General features: G+C 36.8%; 1 protein-coding gene across 2 annotated transcripts in view; it reads left to right on the top strand.

The window, feature by feature from the left end:
- LOC306645226 (complement C5-like) overlaps positions 1-13,991 on the top strand; it is a 37,017-nt gene extending 23,026 nt beyond the window's left edge. The window contains exons 11-20 of one of the 2 annotated variants that reach the window (XM_079112706.1): positions 975-1,160; positions 2,398-2,601; positions 4,097-4,306; positions 4,435-4,581; positions 5,537-5,666; positions 6,643-6,705; positions 6,859-6,924; positions 8,201-8,398; positions 12,312-12,389; positions 13,376-13,991. In XM_079112706.1, the coding sequence (XP_078968832.1) occupies positions 975-1,160; positions 2,398-2,601; positions 4,097-4,306; positions 4,435-4,581; positions 5,537-5,666; positions 6,643-6,705; positions 6,859-6,924; positions 8,201-8,398; positions 12,312-12,385 (1,278 nt within the window). In that variant the 3' untranslated portion in view covers positions 12,386-12,389; positions 13,376-13,991. The remainder of the gene's footprint in view (positions 1-974; positions 1,161-2,397; positions 2,602-4,096; positions 4,307-4,434; positions 4,582-5,536; positions 5,667-6,642; positions 6,706-6,858; positions 6,925-8,200; positions 8,399-12,311; positions 12,390-13,375) is intronic. The other variant, XM_079112707.1, reaches the window with a different exon arrangement.
- Positions 13,992-20,821: the final 6,830 nt, after the last annotated feature.

Here is a 20,821-nt window from a genome sequence, read left to right as displayed (position 1 = left end):
AGAGCATGATGTTTTAATTTTTTCTTTGAAAACATTTTTCTCTTAATAAAATTCTTAGGGATCCAGTCAGTCCTCTATGTCCATGGTGTCTGTGTGTGTGGCTTCAACCAGCTGCAGATCGAACATGTGCAGGCTTTTCTCCTTATCATTATTCCCTACGTGATTCAGCATAACAATTTCTATGAGGTTTCTATCATTGTTAGGTATTATAAGGAATCTAGAAATGACTTCATGTATAAGTCTCCTATGCCAGAGTTTTATAGGAGCCTTGAGCATCGTCCTGGAACCAATACCCCATGGATACAGAGGAATGACTATGATTAAAATGCTTAACTTGCTACTTACTTACAGACTTTTAAAAGAGCAAGATTTGCCAAACTTAAAGAAAGCATTGGATGTGCTTATAAATTCTTACATACATGCACAATATAATATGTTATCACATAATAAACAGGTATATGTAATCTAATATATAAAAATATGTGAAATGGTATATGGGATTTAAAATATATTTATATCACATATAAAAATAAAAGATATCCTTATGGAAATTATGTATATCATATATAATCATAGATATATGTGTGATAATTAGAAGAAAGAAATGTATCCATTTATTGTTTCTCATACATAAAAGAATCATTCCCAGAAGCCATTTGCTTCATTTTCTCTATTCAGTCCTAACGTATTTAAAGAAATGCAGAAGTTGGGTCACAGTAGATCTTGTCACATCTTGTGGGTTTGCATAAGGAATGATATTTATATTCTGAGTCTGATTGATATATGGGGGAATCCACTCAAAATGATTAAACTAAACACAATTGAACATTTCTATATGTCACGAACACACTTCTTACTCAATTAACTGTACTGAATTTGTGTCTTGGTGGAAAGGAAGGAAAATGACTCAGAGTTGTTGGGCTTCAAAGGACACGATGAGCTGTTGACATGGATGGAATTGTTCTGACAAACAGGTGCAGGTCCAGGATTCTCTGGACCACTTGGTGGGAGGGGTCCCTGTAACCCTGAATGCACACAGCGTGGATGAAAACCAAGAGACGGCGGACTTGGAATTGCAGAAAAGCGTCTCACGTCTGGATGATGGAGTAGCCTCGTTTGTGGTTAACCTCCCATCTGGAGTGAAGGCACTGGAGTTTCATGTGAGCTGAATCTCTGGCTATATTTTCTAGGACGAAGTGCACTTTTGACTGCATGTTTTGGCAAGTGTAGAGAACAGATGTGGCAGATTTTATAAGTGAGTCCGGTGAACAGTTCTACAATTTGAAAACAAACCAAATGACTACAAAAGACAATCTTCTAACTCATTGAATGATCCTTGAGGAAGATCCATATTCATCTGTATTTCATTTAGGAATTAATTATTTTCTCTTACACCAATAAAACTATGTTAGAATCCAGAAGTTTCAGAACAGGTATAGCAGTGGACACCAGTGGTAGTAACTCCCCCCGCTACACACACCCATTCTTCATCTCTTTTCAGGGCCACATAAGGGTCAAATGTGGAAGCCTCCTTTTTTCTACTGCACAAATCACTTTACTTTAGGGCTCAATCTTCTTTTCTCACAAATAATGTTTGGGTTCCCAGTCTCAACTGAGGTATAAGTTAACTACACAGGTCAAAGACTGCAGCACGCATAGACTCACTATCATCTACCCAGCCCTTACTGAATACACTTGCACGTTGCACTAAGAGATTTCTGAGGAACACACTTCATAACTATTTATCAGCAGTAAGAGGTGGAAAATGTTATCTTTGCCATTTTGTGACCAAGGAAACACGTTTTCTAACCCCTACTTTGATTGAATAACTTGTCTAGAAATTAATAAGTGGCAGCACCAGGATGCAAACCAGTGTGTATCTGATCCCAGATCACAGTCTAGTAAGCTTTCTGCTGCCTGAAGACAGATATTCCTGCCATGATATCATTCTGTCCCACCTGTGTTTAGGAGCACTCCACTGTGTCACTACTTCACAAAGAGACCGATGGTGTGTGTGATGTTCATTCCTAACTTCTGCCCCCAGTGCTTGAGTTGGTGCTACCTCCCACTTGCTCCCCTCTCCTCCCTCAGTCCCTGTCCTCCCATCCCCAGAAAGAGTCCAGCTTACTCAGTATTTCAGGAAGGGAGCCAGTGTTTCTCTCTTCATTTCACCAGACTTTTCCACCATGGCCCATAATCCCATCGTTATTCTTCAGTCTTTACGAAGTTAGTTGATATCGCAGCTATACAACACTGGAGTACTAGAGGGCTTATTTTTTCCCTTTAGCATTTGTAATTGTGAAATTTAGAAATGGAAAGAGTAAAGAATTTAAAAAGTATGTTTTACAACAAGCACAACTCACAGTCCAAGCATGTTTTTGAATTTTTCCTTTTCAGGTCAAAACTGATGTCCCAGATCTTCCAGAAGAAAATCAGGCCAGCAGAGATTACCAAGCAATAGTATACTCATCTCTCAGTCAAAGTTACCTTTATATCAATTGGACTGAAAACTATAAGCCTCTGCTAGTGGGAGAATATCTGAATATTACTGTTACTTCCAAAAGCCCATATACTGACAAAATAACTCAGTATAATTACTTGGTAAGTACAACAATGATAGACTTCCCTCTAATTTTCCCACCCTGAACATTTTCTTCTCTGATTTATAGAGAAACATTGGAATGTTTCTTTGCATTTATCAATACAAAGCACTTTCGTGAACACCATCTAATTTGATTAATAGCTTTCAAAAACCTTTGAAGTAGGGCATGATTTTCATGACCATTTCACAGACAAGGAAACTGAGGAGAGAGGTTACATGAATCACCATGGTCACTTAGTTCAGAAGAGAAAGATTTTGACTTGAACAGAGGCCTCCGTTTCTTGATCTAATAACTCTTCATCAAACAGAGCCTGATTAAATTACATCACCTCTGCTCTATTTCATGGCCCCAAATTATATTCCCACACCTAGTTCAAATATATGCATTTCATTTTCACAAAAGGGGTGACCCCACTCCAGCTCTGAAGGATTGAGTCTTACTGTCCCCATTGTAGTTCTGCCATCAGCAGCATCCCTACTGCACCAGACACATTTAACAGGAGGTGCAGCAGTCAGGCCTGTTGGTGAAACCTAGAAAAGGGTGTGCAAAAAATGTCAAGGGCTTCCTGATAGTTGCCAAAGATATAGAATGATTTGTTCCAACAGCCAGATCAAGCTGCTGATGATGGAATTTTCAACATTTTTGAGAAAAAAAAATTGAAAAAATATATGAAGAACAGAAAATATTGACAAAGAATTAGGAAATTGCTTATGGATTACATACCAAAACCATGTATGCATGTATGCATGTATGCAGTCTTGTTCTCAAAGGACAATTATAGGGATCTTTGAAGACATTTTGGCTTTATGTGATTTTTTTTTTTAACCCTAACCTCCTTACCATCTAATCTATATTTAAAAACCTGAATCCCCAAATAAGGTACACTCCATTTATTCATCAGGTTTCTTGTTTGTTTGTTTTTTGTTGGTATTGGAGATTGAACCCAGGCCCCACACATGCTAAGCAAGTACACTACCACTGAACTACATCCCTAGCCTCTTTTAACATATTTATTTTGAGAGAGGATATTGCTAAATTGCTGACCTCATATTTGTGATCCTCCTGCCTCAGCCCCTTGAGTAGCTGAAATTACAGGCATTCACAATCAGGCCCAGTGCATCTAATTCTTTTCGTCTTTTATCCTGGTGCTAGAGATTGAACCCAGAGCACTCCACCCCTGAGCTACATCCTCAAGTCCTTTTTATTTTTTTATTTGGAGACAGGATCTCACTGAATTGCTCTCTAATTTCTGGTTCTGACACTTTGAACTAAAAACAGTATGACTTTCAGATTTCCTGAGCCTCAGATTCTCCAGTGGCGGCACTATGCCGGCCCCACTGCTGTACCGTTAAGAATTAAAGGAGTTAAATAAGTGTTAAAGTTCCTGGCGCATAGTAGGAACATACATACACGTCGACCTTGTTCTCCAAGCTCCACCCTGATGCACAGGTTTTGTTTCTGTAATTTTTTTCACGGCTACTCTTTATGTTTAGATTTTATCCAGGGGCAAAATTGTACACTTTGGCACAAGAGAGAAGGTTCTAGATTCATCTTACCAAAGTATAAACATTCCAGTGACTCAAAACATGGTTCCTTCAGCTCGACTCCTGGTCTATTACATCGTCACAGGAAAGCAGACTGCAGAGTTGGTGTCCGACTCAGTCTGCCTAAATATTGAAGAGAAGTGTGATAACCAGCTCCAGGTGAGACACAAATTACATGTCACAACTGGATTTTCTTCTAAATGAAGGAGGCTGCCTCTGTCAAAGCAGTTGCTTCTGAACAATTCTATCTCATACAAATATATTTTCTTTTTCACATGACCTTCTAGGTTCATCTGTCTCCAGATGCAGATGCATATTCTCCAGGCCAAGCTGTATGTCTTAACTTGGCCACTGAGTCAGAGTCCTGGGTGGCAGTGGCAGCGGTGGACAGTGCTGTGTATGGAGTCCCAGGAGCCAGAAAGCCCATGGAAAGGGTTAAGTAGTGCTGTTGGGGGTCGCTGTGGGGGGTGTGGCTCAGTGCAGCCTTCACCCAGTGTGGCCACCAGCACAGGTGAGGGGAGAGTTAAGGCAACACGGCCTGATTTTCCACAACGTCCTCAGCACCGTGGGTCTCAGGAAGGGGAGCCACGCTCAGCCAACATCCAAAGCACAGGTCGGTGATTTTCGTTTTCCAAATTCAGATCCAAGCACTTTAAAAACACACCACCATGGTAGCAATCGCATCCATGGAGCAAAAGCGCCCTCAACTGAGAGAGTTGGAGGATTTGGGGGCATGAGGCGGTGGTGACAGAAGCAGCACAAGAGAAGCCCGGACACAACCCTTGGGTTTGTTTAACTCATTAGAATCTGTGGTGCAGAATTTGAAAATCACTCCATTCCTAAGTTCCCATTTATTTCCACAACACTGAGCGAGTATTGTCTTGGCTTGGGTGTCTTTGAACAAGGGAAGAACAACGTAAGAAATTGCAAAGTTTAAACTATTTAGAGAGGAGAGGACATTTGAAGTCAAAATCAAAACTGAAATAAGTCCCCAGAGCAGTCCTTCCCACTTAGAACCCAGAGCTCTCTCCCGAAAACATAAGAGGGTATGTTCTTTTTTGATTTAGCAACTTGAAATTAATTTGTTGATTCACCCCTTGTGCTTTCACTTACTCATTCATCTGGTTTAGACATTGATTGCAGCAGGTAGTCTATGTACAAAACACCCTGGGTCAGTTTCTAAGAATCTCCGTTCTCAGTTGAATTTTGAATAGGCATCTATTTATAAATATAAAACCACAAACTAAAGGAATGGAGATGGGAGACGGTCCTGGTCCTTGGATAAACCAGTGCCCTGTGCATCTCACAGGTTGGGCTAACCATCCAATGGCCAGTACCCTCAGTTCTTCACACACCTGAAGATGCTCACCGTTTCACCTTTCTGGACAGGTGTTCCAAGCTCTAGAGAAGAGTGACCTGGGCTGTGGGGCAGGTGGTGGCCGAGACAATGCAGATGTGTTCCATCTGGCTGGACTCACCTTCCTCACCAATGCGAATGCAGAGGACTCCCAAGACAATGGTAAAGCCAGCATTTATCACTGAGACTGACTTTGATCCCTTGCCTCCCAGATCTCTCCTTATTGTCCCTCTTCCAGAATATTCCCCACAATGATCTTACAATGCCGTGACTGCGTAACTCCCCTGTATAGAGTGTATCAGTGGCCTTCAAGATGAAGAGCAGATTCTTTAGCATAGTACTCAGCGCCTCCTGTGATCTGCTCCATGGTCTTTCCATCCTTTCCTGCCCTGCTCTTCCTGTCTGTCTACACCGTACCAGGCACCAGGCGTAGCTCTGGTCTGCTGCTGAGCTATTCACACCTGTGGGCCTTTTCTCATGGGGATGGCTTCCCACCTATGAGCCTGGAGAAGCAAGTAGAAGAATCCTCTCCTCTAGGAGGCCTCTTCCCCACACAGAATGGATCACTCTCTCCTGCTTCAATAGGAGGGTGTGGCAGGGACAGATCGCTTTATAACATGACAGCACTGGGTCACTGCATACCTCACACTTAATTATAGGTCACGTCCCACTCACAGCAATGAAGGCTCTTCAAGGGCAGCGACCACATCTTAATCACCTTTCTGTCATTTTAAAATGGTTCATAATTATTCTTGGTACTCTAATATTTTATTTGCATTTGTAATAATATAACTCAAAGAACAGATAAGAAAATAGATTAGTCAACAAAAACTTGGTTCACTCTAAATGCTTAGATAGTTCTTTATAATCTATGGATCAAAAAGTTTGCAGGATTCCAAACCAAATTCAGATTTTAAAAAAATCAAACTATAGGTCCTGAGGTCCACTGTGCTGAAACAAGTGCTACTAAGATGTATAGTAGCCAGTGCTTATTCTGAAGCAGGCTTTCAACACAGATTTCTAGAATGAATCACTTGTGAAGGTTTTCAATATTTAGTTTCATGCAACATTTTTAAAAATAGATTTTAACTTATCCCCCCTTCTCTTTGTCTCTCTCTCTTTTTTTATATATAAATAGATGAACCTGGTAAAGAAATTCTTAGGACACTAAAAAGTCTGCAATGGCAAATACAGGAACCAGGTACTCTAAAAATTTCATGTGATTGTAAAAAGGTTATGATCATATTGGAGATGAATGAATGACATGAATGTTTTAAATAGTCCATGCAACTTTTTTATTTTAGATTTTTATCAACCCCCCATTTCCTTTGTCTCTATCTTTTGTTTGTGTTAGATGAACCTGCCAAAGAAATTAAGCCAATTTCAGCAGGAAACCTGCAACAGATAATAGAGGAACAAGGTACTCTAAGATTTTCATGTAATTGTACAAAGTTTATGATGATATCATTCAAAAGCTGGAGAAAATGAAATATTATGTGATTTCCCTTAACTCAAATAGAATGGGTGAAAAGAAAGATATGTATGTATGTTTAGCTCACCTCCCTCAGAAAGATTAATCCAAATATATCTATATTTATATAAATATATCTAATATTTTCCATAACCTTAATATGAAGAGAACAGATCTTTATCAGTTCTTTCTCTAAAATGTGAATTATGATCTTCAATTTGTCACAAACATTTTCTCTCTACAGGTTTCATCTAACAATAAAAATATTTTTCCATTTTATTCTGACAAAATCCATGATTTGATTAATTTTGGAATATATGTAGAAATCTATTTCTTCTATTTCATATATTTAATAGCTAATAACTTTGTGGATCATTATTTGGAAATAAGTCCAATGGGAATTATTTAAATGGTGATATGATAATCGGTCATGTTACAGTAAAAAGAACATCAATCTGGAGTCCATAGCCTGAGTTCAGCTAGTTGTCATTCTTAGAGTAATATGACTTCTTCCATTTGTATATGAGTATTGTAATTCTCTTTGTGTGTGGTGGGGAATTGCTGAGTATTGAAAAAGGGGCACTTTATCACTGAGCTATCTTCCCTATATTTTTAAAAATTTTGAGACAGAGTTAAGTTGCTGAGACTGGCCTTGAAATTTCCGTCTTCCTGCCTCCCCCTCCTGAGTCACTGGGATTACAGGCTTGTGTTAGTTACTGTAAATCTAGCTTTCATTGTCTATTCTAATGATATGATATTAGAGGTTGATTAATCTAAGCACTTACAATGAAGGAAGATGGCACAAGTGGAGGCCTACAAACCATATCATATAAGGAATGTTTGGAAAAAGAAGGCTAGTTAGCTAATGGAAGATAATTCTTACATAATAATAATAGCCATTTTCAAATATTTAAAGGCTTCTTGGATATTTAACTTATACTCAAATGCTGATGAACCCAAAGTTCCGGTTTCAAAAGTTTGTACCTAGCTTGGTTTCAGGAAGCCCTTTGACCATTTAGTGTGAGTTGGAATGGATCACCTGGTGGGGTCACATTCTCTCTAATCTTACTGGAGTTCCAAGGACACACTGGTCAATCAGCTAGCTATGGCTCCTGTGGGTAAATGGAGTATTTGGTAGTAGAAAACGAGTATTTCTTGAGATTCCTTCTAAACTTGAGATGCTGACTCAGCCTGATCAAGGGCACTTACATTATTACCCTTTCAGTTACTAAATACAAATATGAAGTGCCCAAGAAGTGTTGCCGTGATGGAGCCCATCGTAACGATGATGAAACCTGTGAGCAGCGCGCTGCACGGGTCACCAGAAGCACATACTGTGTTAGAGCGTTCAAGGAATGCTGCATCATCGCAAACCAGTACCGAGATAATGAATCACATAAAGGACCCCTTCTGCTTGGGAGGAGTAAGTATGGCATTTCTATCAGAATTCTGTCTAATGTGGGGAATTTTGTGTAATAGTATGCTGCTAAGAAAGGCAATTTTCATGCTGTAATTGAAAGTAGAAATAGCAACTTGTAAATACCCACAAAAATCTGTTAAAATTTTTGGGAATTTGAAGAGATATAGAACAGAGCAGAGTATATTAGACCAGAACCAAGACCCAGTGAATGACAATTTATCCTCCCTGAGCCCCCAGCAGGAAGCTTGGACCAGATATCTCAGTATGCCTCTGAGTTCTAACATTCTATGATGCTATGGCATTACAACCATTGAAAATTCTGTTCATACCTACACTGCCCAAATGTAGCATAAAGCTCTAAATATAGCACAAGGTGAAGTGTGTTTCTAAAAGTTGAAATCTTATTACTTCTTGGTTTCAACCATAAAGTCAAATTGTGTAAACTTTAATTATTACAGATATGTATAAAGGTCAACTTAAAAACTTTCAATAATTTTCCTCAGACACAATTACTGTTAAGAGTTTGGTTTGTATTCTGCCATCCCTCACCACCCCAAATATCCTTACGCTATTGAGCATTTATATATATAGGATCATACTTGATTTACCGTTTTGCACCTTGCTTTTTTTTCATATAATAAAATGTGTCCAACATCCTTCCAAGTCAGGACACATAACTGACCTCATTTTATTAACAGCAATATGCTGTGTCACAGCATCAAAACCACTCAGGGGCATTTTAGTTATTTGAAACTTTTGCTCATATGAAAAGTGGTATAGTGAGTATCTCTGTTGATCTGTGTGTTTTATATATATGTATGTATTTACATATGTACATGTACATATACACATACAAACATATACCCATGACATAGGGACTCCCTGTTTAAAATTTGGATATTTTTGCCAAGTTGCCTCCTAAACCTTTTTGCCCACATATACCCCCACTAGCAATGTTACTGCTTTACAAAATACACCATCATCAGGCACTATCTCATCAGGAGTGCCACCTTTCCCCTTTGTGCTGGATAATGCAGCCAGCGAGAGCCCTGGTCTTTCTGGCAGTCAAATCACACAGTGCATAGTCAAGTGCAGTCTGTAAAGCCTTTTGCACATATTTCTATTAAACCATGTCTTCCCTCTTCTATCATTGGGAAGTTGATTTTTTTTAGATCCAAAGGTAAAGAATTCTTTACCTTAAGAAAACTGACAAAGCAATGTAAAATACAGACTTACCAATTCATTTTTTGCTGTGTGTAGATCAATTTCTAGATCCTGAAGGATTGTATAACATGATATCCTCTCTTAATGGTTTAATTTATTTTGATTTTGAATTTCCTTAAAGAATTGTGTTTGCTCTAAACTCTTCAGTTTATAGCATCTTCTTTTCCAGGTCTCTTTCTGACTCTTCTGTCAATAAAAGTGTAATTATTTATTTATCATTTTATTTCCTCCTTTTAAAAGGATAAAGAACATTTCTAAAATGAAACAATGCAAAAGAAGTATAGGAAGAGCAAAATTGCACTTTTTAAAATTATATACCATGACTTTGGGAGAAAAGACCATGTTGAGCTGGTCTATTTTAAGAGGCAAGAAAGCATTATTATTTGTATTTGGATGACATTTTTAAAGGATTACACTTTATTTCCAAGTATTTAATTTTTTTATTGTATTCATAAATGCAATTTTCCTCCAGCCCCCTTTAAAATGCAATGTCTTATTTGATGTAAGTTATTACATTTACTAGGATACTGCAAGCATGTTTGCAAAATAGTACATTATCTTAAAATCCTTCAAAGGCTTTCTGTTACTCTTAGGAGAAGATACAAAAAGTTTTCATGAAGAACTGGGGATGTAGCTAAGTGACAGAGTACTTGCGTAGCATAAATGAGGTCCTGAGTTTTTCTCTAGTAATGCAAAACAAATAAAGAAAATCAAAGAGCCTTCAGAGGCTCTTCCTGATTTGGTCCCAATCTCCCTCTTGAGCCTCATCTTCAAGCATACCTCTGCAGCTTTCCTGAATCACCCTTCTTCACACTGCCAATGCCTCTTCACCCCACAGGCTTATTCACACCCTCTGCCTGGACCTGTCTTCCTCCATTTCCTATGGGTCTGTTCTGCATCCTCTAGGTCTTCAGCTTTACAAACCATTTGAAAATCCAGTCCTGACCCTCTGCTCTCCCCAGGTTAGATGCTTCTTAGGGAGACACCCGTGCTACCCTGAACTTATGCTCTGGCCCTTGTCACACAGGGAGTTGAAACATGTGATCTACTGTCCTGTCTGCCTGCCTTCCCCACTAAAGCTTCAGGAGAGCAGAAACTCCATCCACCTGGTCTCCACTGAGTCCTAAGAGCTCAGCACATAAAAGGCTCCTAATTACCATCTGAAGTCATGAATGAGCCATAAGTGGTTGAAACCTTTCTTCAAACAGTACATTTATATGATGACTTTGTCTTATTTAGATGTTTAATGATTCCAAAACAAACTTCTTTCAGGGGAAAAAAAAAAAAAGTAGAGTTGGGGGGGTCCTAAACTAATAAAAAATTTACCGTGTTTCCGAAGTACTGGATATGAATATGAACATATGAAGTTGCTGTTTTTGTAGGTTGAAAGTGAACTAACATCAGTTCCAAGTGGTTGAACATACCAGCTCGTTACCCAATACTGCACAATGGCAATTTCATATCTTCCTGTTTTTCCTCAAACCTCCTGTACTTCTTTGAGTCTCTTTCTCAGCTGATGACCTCACATTTTATTGAGAAAACAGACCCCATCAGTGGGAACTCCCTTTTTTTCCCACCACCAAAGCAACAAAACTACCCATGACCTGCACTGCTTCTCTCCTTTCTGATGGAAAAAGTGTTCCTTCTGACAAAGGATGATCTCTCCTTTTTCTCTAATCCTACCCTCTGATATTTTCAAGGATAAAACAATTGAGACATGATTTGTCTCTGCACTCTGCTCTTGATTATTTCATTTCTTAATTTCTTTGACTACTGGTTTTGAGGTTAACTACATTTTGTTTCTGCCCATTTCACGGTCTGAAAACTATTGGTGAATTTTTAGATTTCTAAAAAAATTCCTATGGAATTAAGTGACATTTTTATGCAGATGACTATCAAATTTATTCAGGTTGAGTCTCACTTATCAAAAATTCTTGAAACCAGAAGTATTTCAGATTTTGGATTTTTTTTTTCAGACTTTGGAATATTTGCAATTATATAATGAGATAGCTTGGACATTGGACTCAATTCTAAACCCAAAATTAATTTATAGTTTATATACATGTTATATACACAATAGCCTGAAAGTTTTAATGTGTCTGTTTTGATGATGACCCACCACATGTGGTCAGGTGTGGAATTTTCTAATTGTGGTATTGTCATGCTCAAAGTTTCAGATTTTAGAACTAAACATTTTAGATTTTCAGACTAGATATTCAAATACACCCCCTATCTCTTCGTCTCTGTGTTTTGTTTTTGTTTTAAATGGATGAACTTCAGACTCCAGACTCATGTTTATAACTCTGTACTTAGTTGTCTAACAGATAATTCAAACTCAACATGTCCTAAAGAAAGCTGAATTCTCCCAGTTTTATAAATGGTATCACTGCCGAGCCACTTAAGCCAGAAGCCTGGGAATGATCCACTCCATTAGAAAACTGATCCGTCTATCTTTCATTTCCACATCAATCGCCTAAGCACAGGCCCCCCAACTTCTAGCCTGCATTACTGTCATGGCCTCCTCACACGTCCCTCATCTCCACTTTGCCCCATTATATAAAGTCAGAAATAATAAATATTAATCCATGCTACTTCTTAGTTCTCAGGATGTTACTACCTAAGGATCAACTACTTTGCTGTATATATATGACAAATTTAGATTCATGGCTTCCTCTTCCTGTTATTCCATAAGGTCCAGAACTCCAAGTTGATACTGTACTATATGGTGTGGGGCTTGGCTCTGAGGTTCATGCACTGTCAGAGTGAAATGGTAAGAGAGTTGCATTACCAGATGAAATAAAGAAGCATAGATAGTTAATAAAACAGCATTAAAGAAATGTTGCTCATTGTTGGCCTCTACAGATGAAGGTTTAAGGAACACAGCCTTAGTTATTTAGTATTTTTAAAATAGTTTTAGTTTTTAAAGCATTTCACAGATAACATTTCCTCTAAGCCCTATAATACTCCTGTAAAAGAAGCAGTACATAGATTATTTTCTCCAATCTACACAGTGAATTTTAGAGGGATTAAGGAGTTCTCTAAGGTCACATGAGGAAAGTCTAGGCTGATACTTGAAGTCACTGCTTTCACTTTCTATTTTATGACTGATGTTCTTTAAATTCTAGCATGACTTTTCCAATTTTAAAAAGAGCTTAAATAATCTTTTAACTTAGAAAATACTTATTGAACATCTTACTATAAATAAATACCTGAAGAAAATTATAAATTGTACTCCAGAGGAAATATATGTCATTATCCAATTATGTGAACCAGGATAACAAAGTTGCTTTACTATATAAAGCTAGCGAACTTCCTCTAACACCTAATGCCATAATCAAGATTAACTCCTATGTGTCACATGTTTACTATAAGGTTATGTTGTCAGAACGAAAGAACTCTTCTAGGCATTCAATAATCTGAATTCTGGTGCAAGCCGAGACTGTGGATAAGGAACGTGACCTCTCTGAGGGTTTACTTGTAAAATGGGAATAAAATGAAATGATAAATGGGAAAATGCTAAGAGATCAACTCTTAGTTACTATGGAGCCTATGCAAAATGTGAGCTTCCTGTATTTAATTACTCTAGAGCATTCTACATTCTATTTGAATTTGGTATTTGGTCAATGGAAAAAAGGAGAAATACCATTCTTAAAATCTTAGGTTTTTAAGTCTTTTTTTTCCAATGAACCTAAAAATTTGAAAAAAAAAATTTCACTACTGTGAATAGTTTACTGATCATATCTTGTTGCCTTTCAGATTGAGGACTCACAAAGATTTCAACCTCTTCCTAGCCATACTGGAATATGCTCAATTTCACTTCCGTGAGGCTTAGTTTTTGTACATTGCACATATTTTCTATGCCTTCCATTTTGCTAGAAACCAAAGGAGAAAATCAGACTTAAATAGAAAATGATAAAGTTCCTTCCTTGTAATTTTGGAATAAGTACCCTTGGTTCCATATGAGGTTTCTTTTCATAATTTTGATTTATCAACCCTTGTGATAAAAGAGAAAAAAGTGACTAAAAACAAACTTACCAAAGCAGCTAAACTGCCACCTATGCTTGGTAATTATGCTCATCTGACTATCGGACCTCAAGACCTGTGACAGAGGACAGAGGAGTGTGTCTATTGCCAGACCCACTGACTACTGTAAGGAGAACGAGCAACCAGCCAGGGAAGAGCTGAAAACTCCACGGTGCACACCATGCTACATTCTGCAGTCTAGCCCAAGAGATGGCCACAGTTACTACGCTGGGCTACTGCCGAATGTTAATCATGCAGAAGGATATCAAGCCCCTAAAATGATGCTGTGCTTATGAACATAAATATTTTTATCAGAATATGTAGCTTGATAAAACATTTATCACCCATATTGGTAAATTTTCATTGATGAAATTTTCCCAAGTTATCTGCAACATAATTGTCAATTTAACTCCATAATCAGTTTTCTACACTGGGCAAATATTTTTACTCTTCTCTATTTTCATTTTTATTTTTCCAAAATTATTTTCATCAGGATTGATTTCTTTTTATACAATTTTATACTAAGACTTTAGGGTTTCTTTTTTCCATTTTAGTTTTGTCTTTCAGGAATTTCTGCAACTGTTAGTTGTTTTGCTTTGATTTGATATTTACCAAATACAACTTGGGGACCAAGTATATATATATATATCTGTATGTATCTGTGTATATGTATGTCTGTGTGTTTACACAAGCACATTCACACACAAACACACACATATAAATACATACACATATATATAAATACATATATATATATGTGATATATATATATATATATATATTTGATGAGGTGTAGCTAAGTGGTAGGACACATGCTTAGTATGTGTGAGGTCCTGAGTTCAATCCTTAACACTAAAAAGACAATACAAAACAAAACAAAAAAAGATTTTTCAAGATTTGTTTCTTGTGTCATTTTGTTCATACAAATTTTCAAATGTAGTTTTACCTTTTGATAGTTTTATCCTTTATTTCTTCCTAATATTTATTATTAATTGGAAATAAGATTGAGAGTATATTTTTGTAGCAATGAATGAAGTACATAAGAATAAACATATAGGATCAAATGGGTTGAAATATATTTGGGATCAAAATGTCAGGGCTAAAACATTGTGCTTCATGTTGACATTCTTTTTGCAATAAAATAGTGAATAATAGACAACATCTGGGGAACCTTCCTACCCAAAATGGAATTAAGATAAAAATCTGGTATTGAAAAAATGTATCTGCTTCTTTGATAATGCGAAATAAGATATTTTTCTGGACTTAATGCCAAAAGATAAAGACAGTTGTCATATGTCAATCAAACAATGCTTGGCATGTAAAATAACCACACAGTAACTATTTATTAGTTTGACATTTTATATTTAAAATATCACCATGTTTTCATTTGTAACTTTACAAATGAAATGAAACTTTACAAATTACATAAGATCTGAATATTCTAGAAAAAATATTAAGTAAAATATAGAAACTTCTGTTAATTAAGCCCCAATATGCTCTTCCCCCAAAGTAACATTGTTTCAAAGTTGTCTTAGTCAGCTTTTCATTGCTGTGACCAAAACTCCTGACAAGAGTAACTTACAGAAAAAAGTTGTATTTCGGTTCATGGTTTCAGAGGTCTCAGTTCATGGTCAGCTGACTCCATTGCTCTGGGCCTGAGATGAAGCAGAGTGCCTGTGGTGGAGGAAAGCTGCTCATCTTGTGGCAGTAAGGAAACAGAGAAAGGACCAGGGACAGATATAGTCCCTAAAGTCACATCTTCAGTGAACTACTTCCTTCAGCCACCCAATAGTCCCTTCAAATTATTAATCCACTGATGAGTTTATATCCCTCATGACCCAATCATCTCTTAAAAGCCCTGCTTCTGACATTGCTGTACCCACTAACACATGAGCTTTGCAGCACATTTCAGATCCAAACTGTAACAAAAGTTAGCAATTGTTAAGAGGGTGGTATGTATGCATCCAGATCTTTTTATTCATGTCCATCCATATAGTCATGCAGAAAACTAGAATTTTTTTTTTTTTTTTTTTTTTTTTTTGCTCTGCTGGGGATCTAACCCAGGGCCTTGGGATTGCAAGGCAAGCACTCTACTGACTGAGCTATCTTCCCAGCCCAGAAAACTAGAATTTTAAAAAATATTTTGTGACAACCAAATAAAATGCTTTAGAATATTTTAATGGAAATTACTTTGGACATTTTTTCATGTTAACACATAGAGATCTAAATCACTTTAAAAAAAAGAATTCATAGTATTTCATTTCATATAAAATATGTACCATAATTTATTTAAACCAGCCCCTATTGACAGATTTTTAGTAATTTCTAATATATATTTATATAATGTTTAATAAACATTACAATATTGCCAATTCTGTATACACGCACAAATAACATCAGTAGAATAGACATCAGGGAGTGGAATAACTATAAACCCTAAGTACAAACTCAATTACTGGATGGAAGAATAAGTACATGTGAAATTTTGATAAATGTTACCAAGCCACCTTTCTTTAGGAAGGCCACAGTTCAAAAATCTATTTAAAATTCCCTACCTCTAACGGACATATATAGAGTATACCACCCAACAAAGAACAAATACACTTTCTTCTCAGCAGCACATGTATCCTTCTCTAAAATAGACCATATTTTATGCCACAAAGCTACTGTCAGCAAATACAAGAAGATAGAGATACTACCTTGTATTCTATCACATCATAATGGATTGAAATTAGAAATAAATGACAGAATAAAAAACAGAAACTTCTCCAATACCTGGAGATTAAATAATATGCTATTATATGATGAATCGATAACAGAAGACATCAGGAGGAAATAAAAAATTCTTAGAAGTAAATGAGAACAAACACACATCATATCAAAATCTCTGGGACACTAAGAAAGCAGTACTTAGAGGAAGATTTATTTCATGGAGAACATTCAACAAAAGAAGAAAAAAATCAACAAATAAACGACTTAACACTACAGCTCAAAGCCCTAGAAAAAGAAGAGCAGACCAACGCCAAAAGTAGAAGACAGGAAATAGTTAAAATCAGAGCTGAAATCAACGAAATAGAAACAATTGAAAAAATTAACAAAATAAAGGGTTGGTTCTTTGAAAAAATAAACAAAATTGATAAACCCTTAGCCACACTAACAAATAGAGAGAGAAAACTCAAATCACTAAAATTCGGAATGAACAAGGAAATATCACTACAGACAAGAGTGAAATACAAAACAATTAGAAGCTATTTTGAAAATCTATACTCCAACAAAACAGAAAACCTCGAAGACATCAACAAGTTTCTAGAGACATATAAATTACCTAAACTGAACCAGGAGGACATAGACAACTTAAATAAATCAATTTCAAGCAATGAAATAGAAGAGGTCATCAAAAGCCTACCAACAAAGAAAAGTCTGGGACCAGATGGGTTCTCAGCCGAGTTCTACAAAACCTTTAAAGAAGAGCTCATTCCAATACTTCTCAAAGTATTCCATGAAATAGAAGAGGAGGGAACCCTCCCAAACTCATTCTATGAAGCCAATATTACCCTGATACCCAAACCAGACAGAGACACATCGAGGAAAGAAAATTTCAGACCAATGTAATTAATGAACATTGACACAAAAATTCTCAACAAAATTTTAGCAAATCGCATACAAAAATATATTAAAAAGATAGTGCACCATGATCAAGTGGGTTTCATCCCAGGGATGCAAGGTTGGTTCAACATCCGGAAATCAATAAATGTAATTCTCCATATCAATAGACTTAAAGTCAAGAATCACATGATTATTTCAATAGATGCAGAAAAAGCATTTGATAAAATACAGCACCCCTTCATGCTCAAAACACTAGAAAAAATAGGGATAATGGGAATATTCCTTAACATTATAAAGGCCATCTATGCTAAGCCCATGGCTAATATCATTCTAAATGGTGAAAAACTGAAAGCATTCCCCCTAAAAACTGGTACAAGACAGGGTTGCCCCCTTTCACCACTTCTATTCAACATCGTCCTTGAAATGCTAGCCAGAGCAATTAGACAAACCAAAGAAATTAAAGGAATACGAATAGGAAAAGAAGAACTCAAACTATCCCTATTTGCTGATGATATGATTATATACTTAGAGGAACCAGGAAATTCCACCAGAAAACTTTTAGAACTCATAAGTGAATTCAGTAAAGTAGCAGGTTACAAGATCAATGCTCATAAATCCAATGCATTTTTATACATAAGTGATGAATCTTCAGAAAGAGAAATTAGGAAAACTACCCCATTCACAATAGCATCAAAAAAAATAAAATACTTGGGAATTAATCTCACAAAAGAGGTGAAAGACCTCTACAATGAGAACTACAGAACACTAAAGAAAGAAATTAAAGAAAACCTTAGAAGATGGAAAAATCTCCCATGTTCATGGATAGGAAGAATTAATATTGTCAAAATGGCCATACTACCAAAAATGCTATACAGATTCAATGCAATTCCAATTAAAATCCCAATGATGTACCTTACAGAAATAGAGCAAGCAGTTATGAAATTCATCTGGAAGAATAAGAAACCCATAATAGCTAAAGCAATCCTTCGCAGGAAGAATGAAGCAGGGGGTATCGCAATACCCGAACTTCGACTTTACTACAGAGCAATAGTAACAAAGACGGCATGGTATTGGTACCAAAATAGACAGGTAGATCAATGGTACAGAATAGAGGACATGGACACAAACCCAAATAAATACAACTTTCTCATACTAGACAAAGGTGCCAAAAATATGCAATGGAGAAAAGATAGCCTCTTCAACAAATGGTGCTGGGAAAACTGGAAATCCATATGCAACAGAATGAAACTAAACCCATATCTCTCACCCTGCACAAAACTCAACTCAAAATGGATTAAGGACCTTGGAATCAGACCAGAGACTCTGCAGATTATAGAAGAAAAAGTAGGTCCCGATCTTCAACATGTCGGCCTAGGACCAGACTTCCTCAACAGGACTCCCATAGCACAAGAAATGAAAGCAAGAATCAATAACTGGGAAGATTCAAACTAAAAAGATTTCTCTCAGCAAAGGAAACTATCAGCAATGCAAGGAAAGAGCCTACAGAGTGGGAGAATATCTTTGCCACTCATACTTCAGATAGAGCACTCATCTCCAGAATCTATAAAGAACTCAAAAAACTACACCAAGAATACAAATAATCCAATCGACAAATGGGCTAAGGAAGTGAACAGACACTTCACAGAAGAAGATGTACAAGCAATCAACAAGCATATAAAAAATGTTCAACATCTCTAGTAATAAGAGAAATGCAAATCAAAACCACCCTAAGATTCCATCTCACCCCAATTAGAATGGTGATTATCAAAAATACAAGCAACAACAGGTGTTGGCGAGGATGTGGGGAGAAAGGTACACTCATACATTGCTGGTGGGGCTGCAAATTAGTGCAGCCACTCTGGAAAGCAGTGTGGAGATTCCTTAGAAAACTTGGAATGGAACCACCATTTGACCCAGCTATCCCACTCCTTGGCCTATATCCAAAGGACTTAAAATCAGCATACTACAGAGATACAGCCACATCAATGTTCATAGCTGCTCAATTCACAATAGCCAGACTGTGGAACCAACCTAGATGTCCTTCAATTGAGGAGTGGATAAAGAAACTGTGGTATATATATACAATGGAATATTACTCTGCCATAAAGAATGATAAAATTATGGCATTTGCAGGCAAATGGATGAAATTGGAGAATATCATGCTAAGTGAGATAAACCAGTCTCAAAAAACTAAAGGACGAATGATCTCGCTGATAAGTGGATGATGACACATAAGGGGGGGGAGGGGTTAGTGTTAGGGTTAGGGTTAGGGTTAGGGAGGGGGGCAAGAATGGAGGAAGGAAGGAATGTATAGAGGGAAAAGAAGGGTGGGAGGGGTGGGGGGAAGGGAAAAAATAATAGAATGAATCAAACAACATTACTATATGTAAATTTATGATTATACAAATGGTATGCCTTTAACCCCTGTACAAACAAACAACATGTATCCCATTTGTTTACAATAAAAAGAAAAGAAAAGAAAAGAAAATATCTGAAAAAAATAAATAAAAGGAATCCTGGTGGTATTATATAAAAAAAAAAAAAAAAGAAGAAGAAGAGCTCATTCCAATACTCCTCAAAGTATTCCATGAAATAGAAGAGGAGGGAACCCCCCCAAACTCATTCTGTGAAGCCAATATCACCTTGATACCTAAACCAGACAGAGACACATGGAGGAAAGAAAATTTCAGACCAATATCCTTAATGAACATCGACGCAAAAATTCTCAACAAAATTTTAGCAAATCACATCCAAAAATATATTCAAAAGTGCACCACGATCAAGTGGGTTTTATCCCAGGGGTGCAAGGTTGGTTCAACATCTGGAAATCAATAAATGTCATTCACCATATCAACAGACTTAAGAATCACATGATTATTCAATAGATGCAGAAAAAGCATTTGATAAAATACAGCATCGCTTCATGCTCAAAACACTAGAAAAAATAGGGATAGTGGAAACATTCCTTAACATTGTAAAGGCCATCTACGCTAAGCCCATGGCCAATATCATTCTAAATGGTGAAAAACTGAAAGCATTCCCCCTAAAAACTGGAACAAGGCAGGGATGCCCTCTTTCACCACTTCTATTCAACATCGTTCTTGAAACGCTAGCCAGAGCAATTAGACAAACCAAAGAAATTAAAGGGATACGAATAGGAAAAGAAGAACTCAAATTATCCCTGTTCGCTGATGACATGATTATATATTTAGAGGAACCTGGAAATTCCACCAGAAAACTTTTAGAACTCATAAGTGAATTCAGTAAAGTAGCAGGTTACAAGATCAATGCTCATAAATCCAATGCATTTTTATACATAAGTGATGAATCTTCAGAAAGAGAAATTAGGAAAACTACCCCATTCACAATAGCCTCGAAAAAAATAAAATACTTGGGAATTAATCTCACAAAAGAGGTGAAAGACCTCTACAATGAGAACTACAGAACACTAAAGAAAGAAATTAAAGAAAATCTTAGAAAATGGAAAGATCTTCCATGTTTTTGGATAGGCAGAATTAATATTGTCAAAATGGCCATACTACCAAAAGTGGTATACAGATTCAATGCAATTCC

The sequence above is a fragment of the Sciurus vulgaris genome (genome assembly GCF_902686455.1).
Source record: "Sciurus vulgaris genome assembly, chromosome: 15".
Taxonomy (NCBI): domain Eukaryota; kingdom Metazoa; phylum Chordata; class Mammalia; order Rodentia; family Sciuridae; genus Sciurus; species Sciurus vulgaris.
Note: the sequence above shows the minus strand (reverse complement) of the source record. Positions and strands in the feature narration are given on the sequence as shown.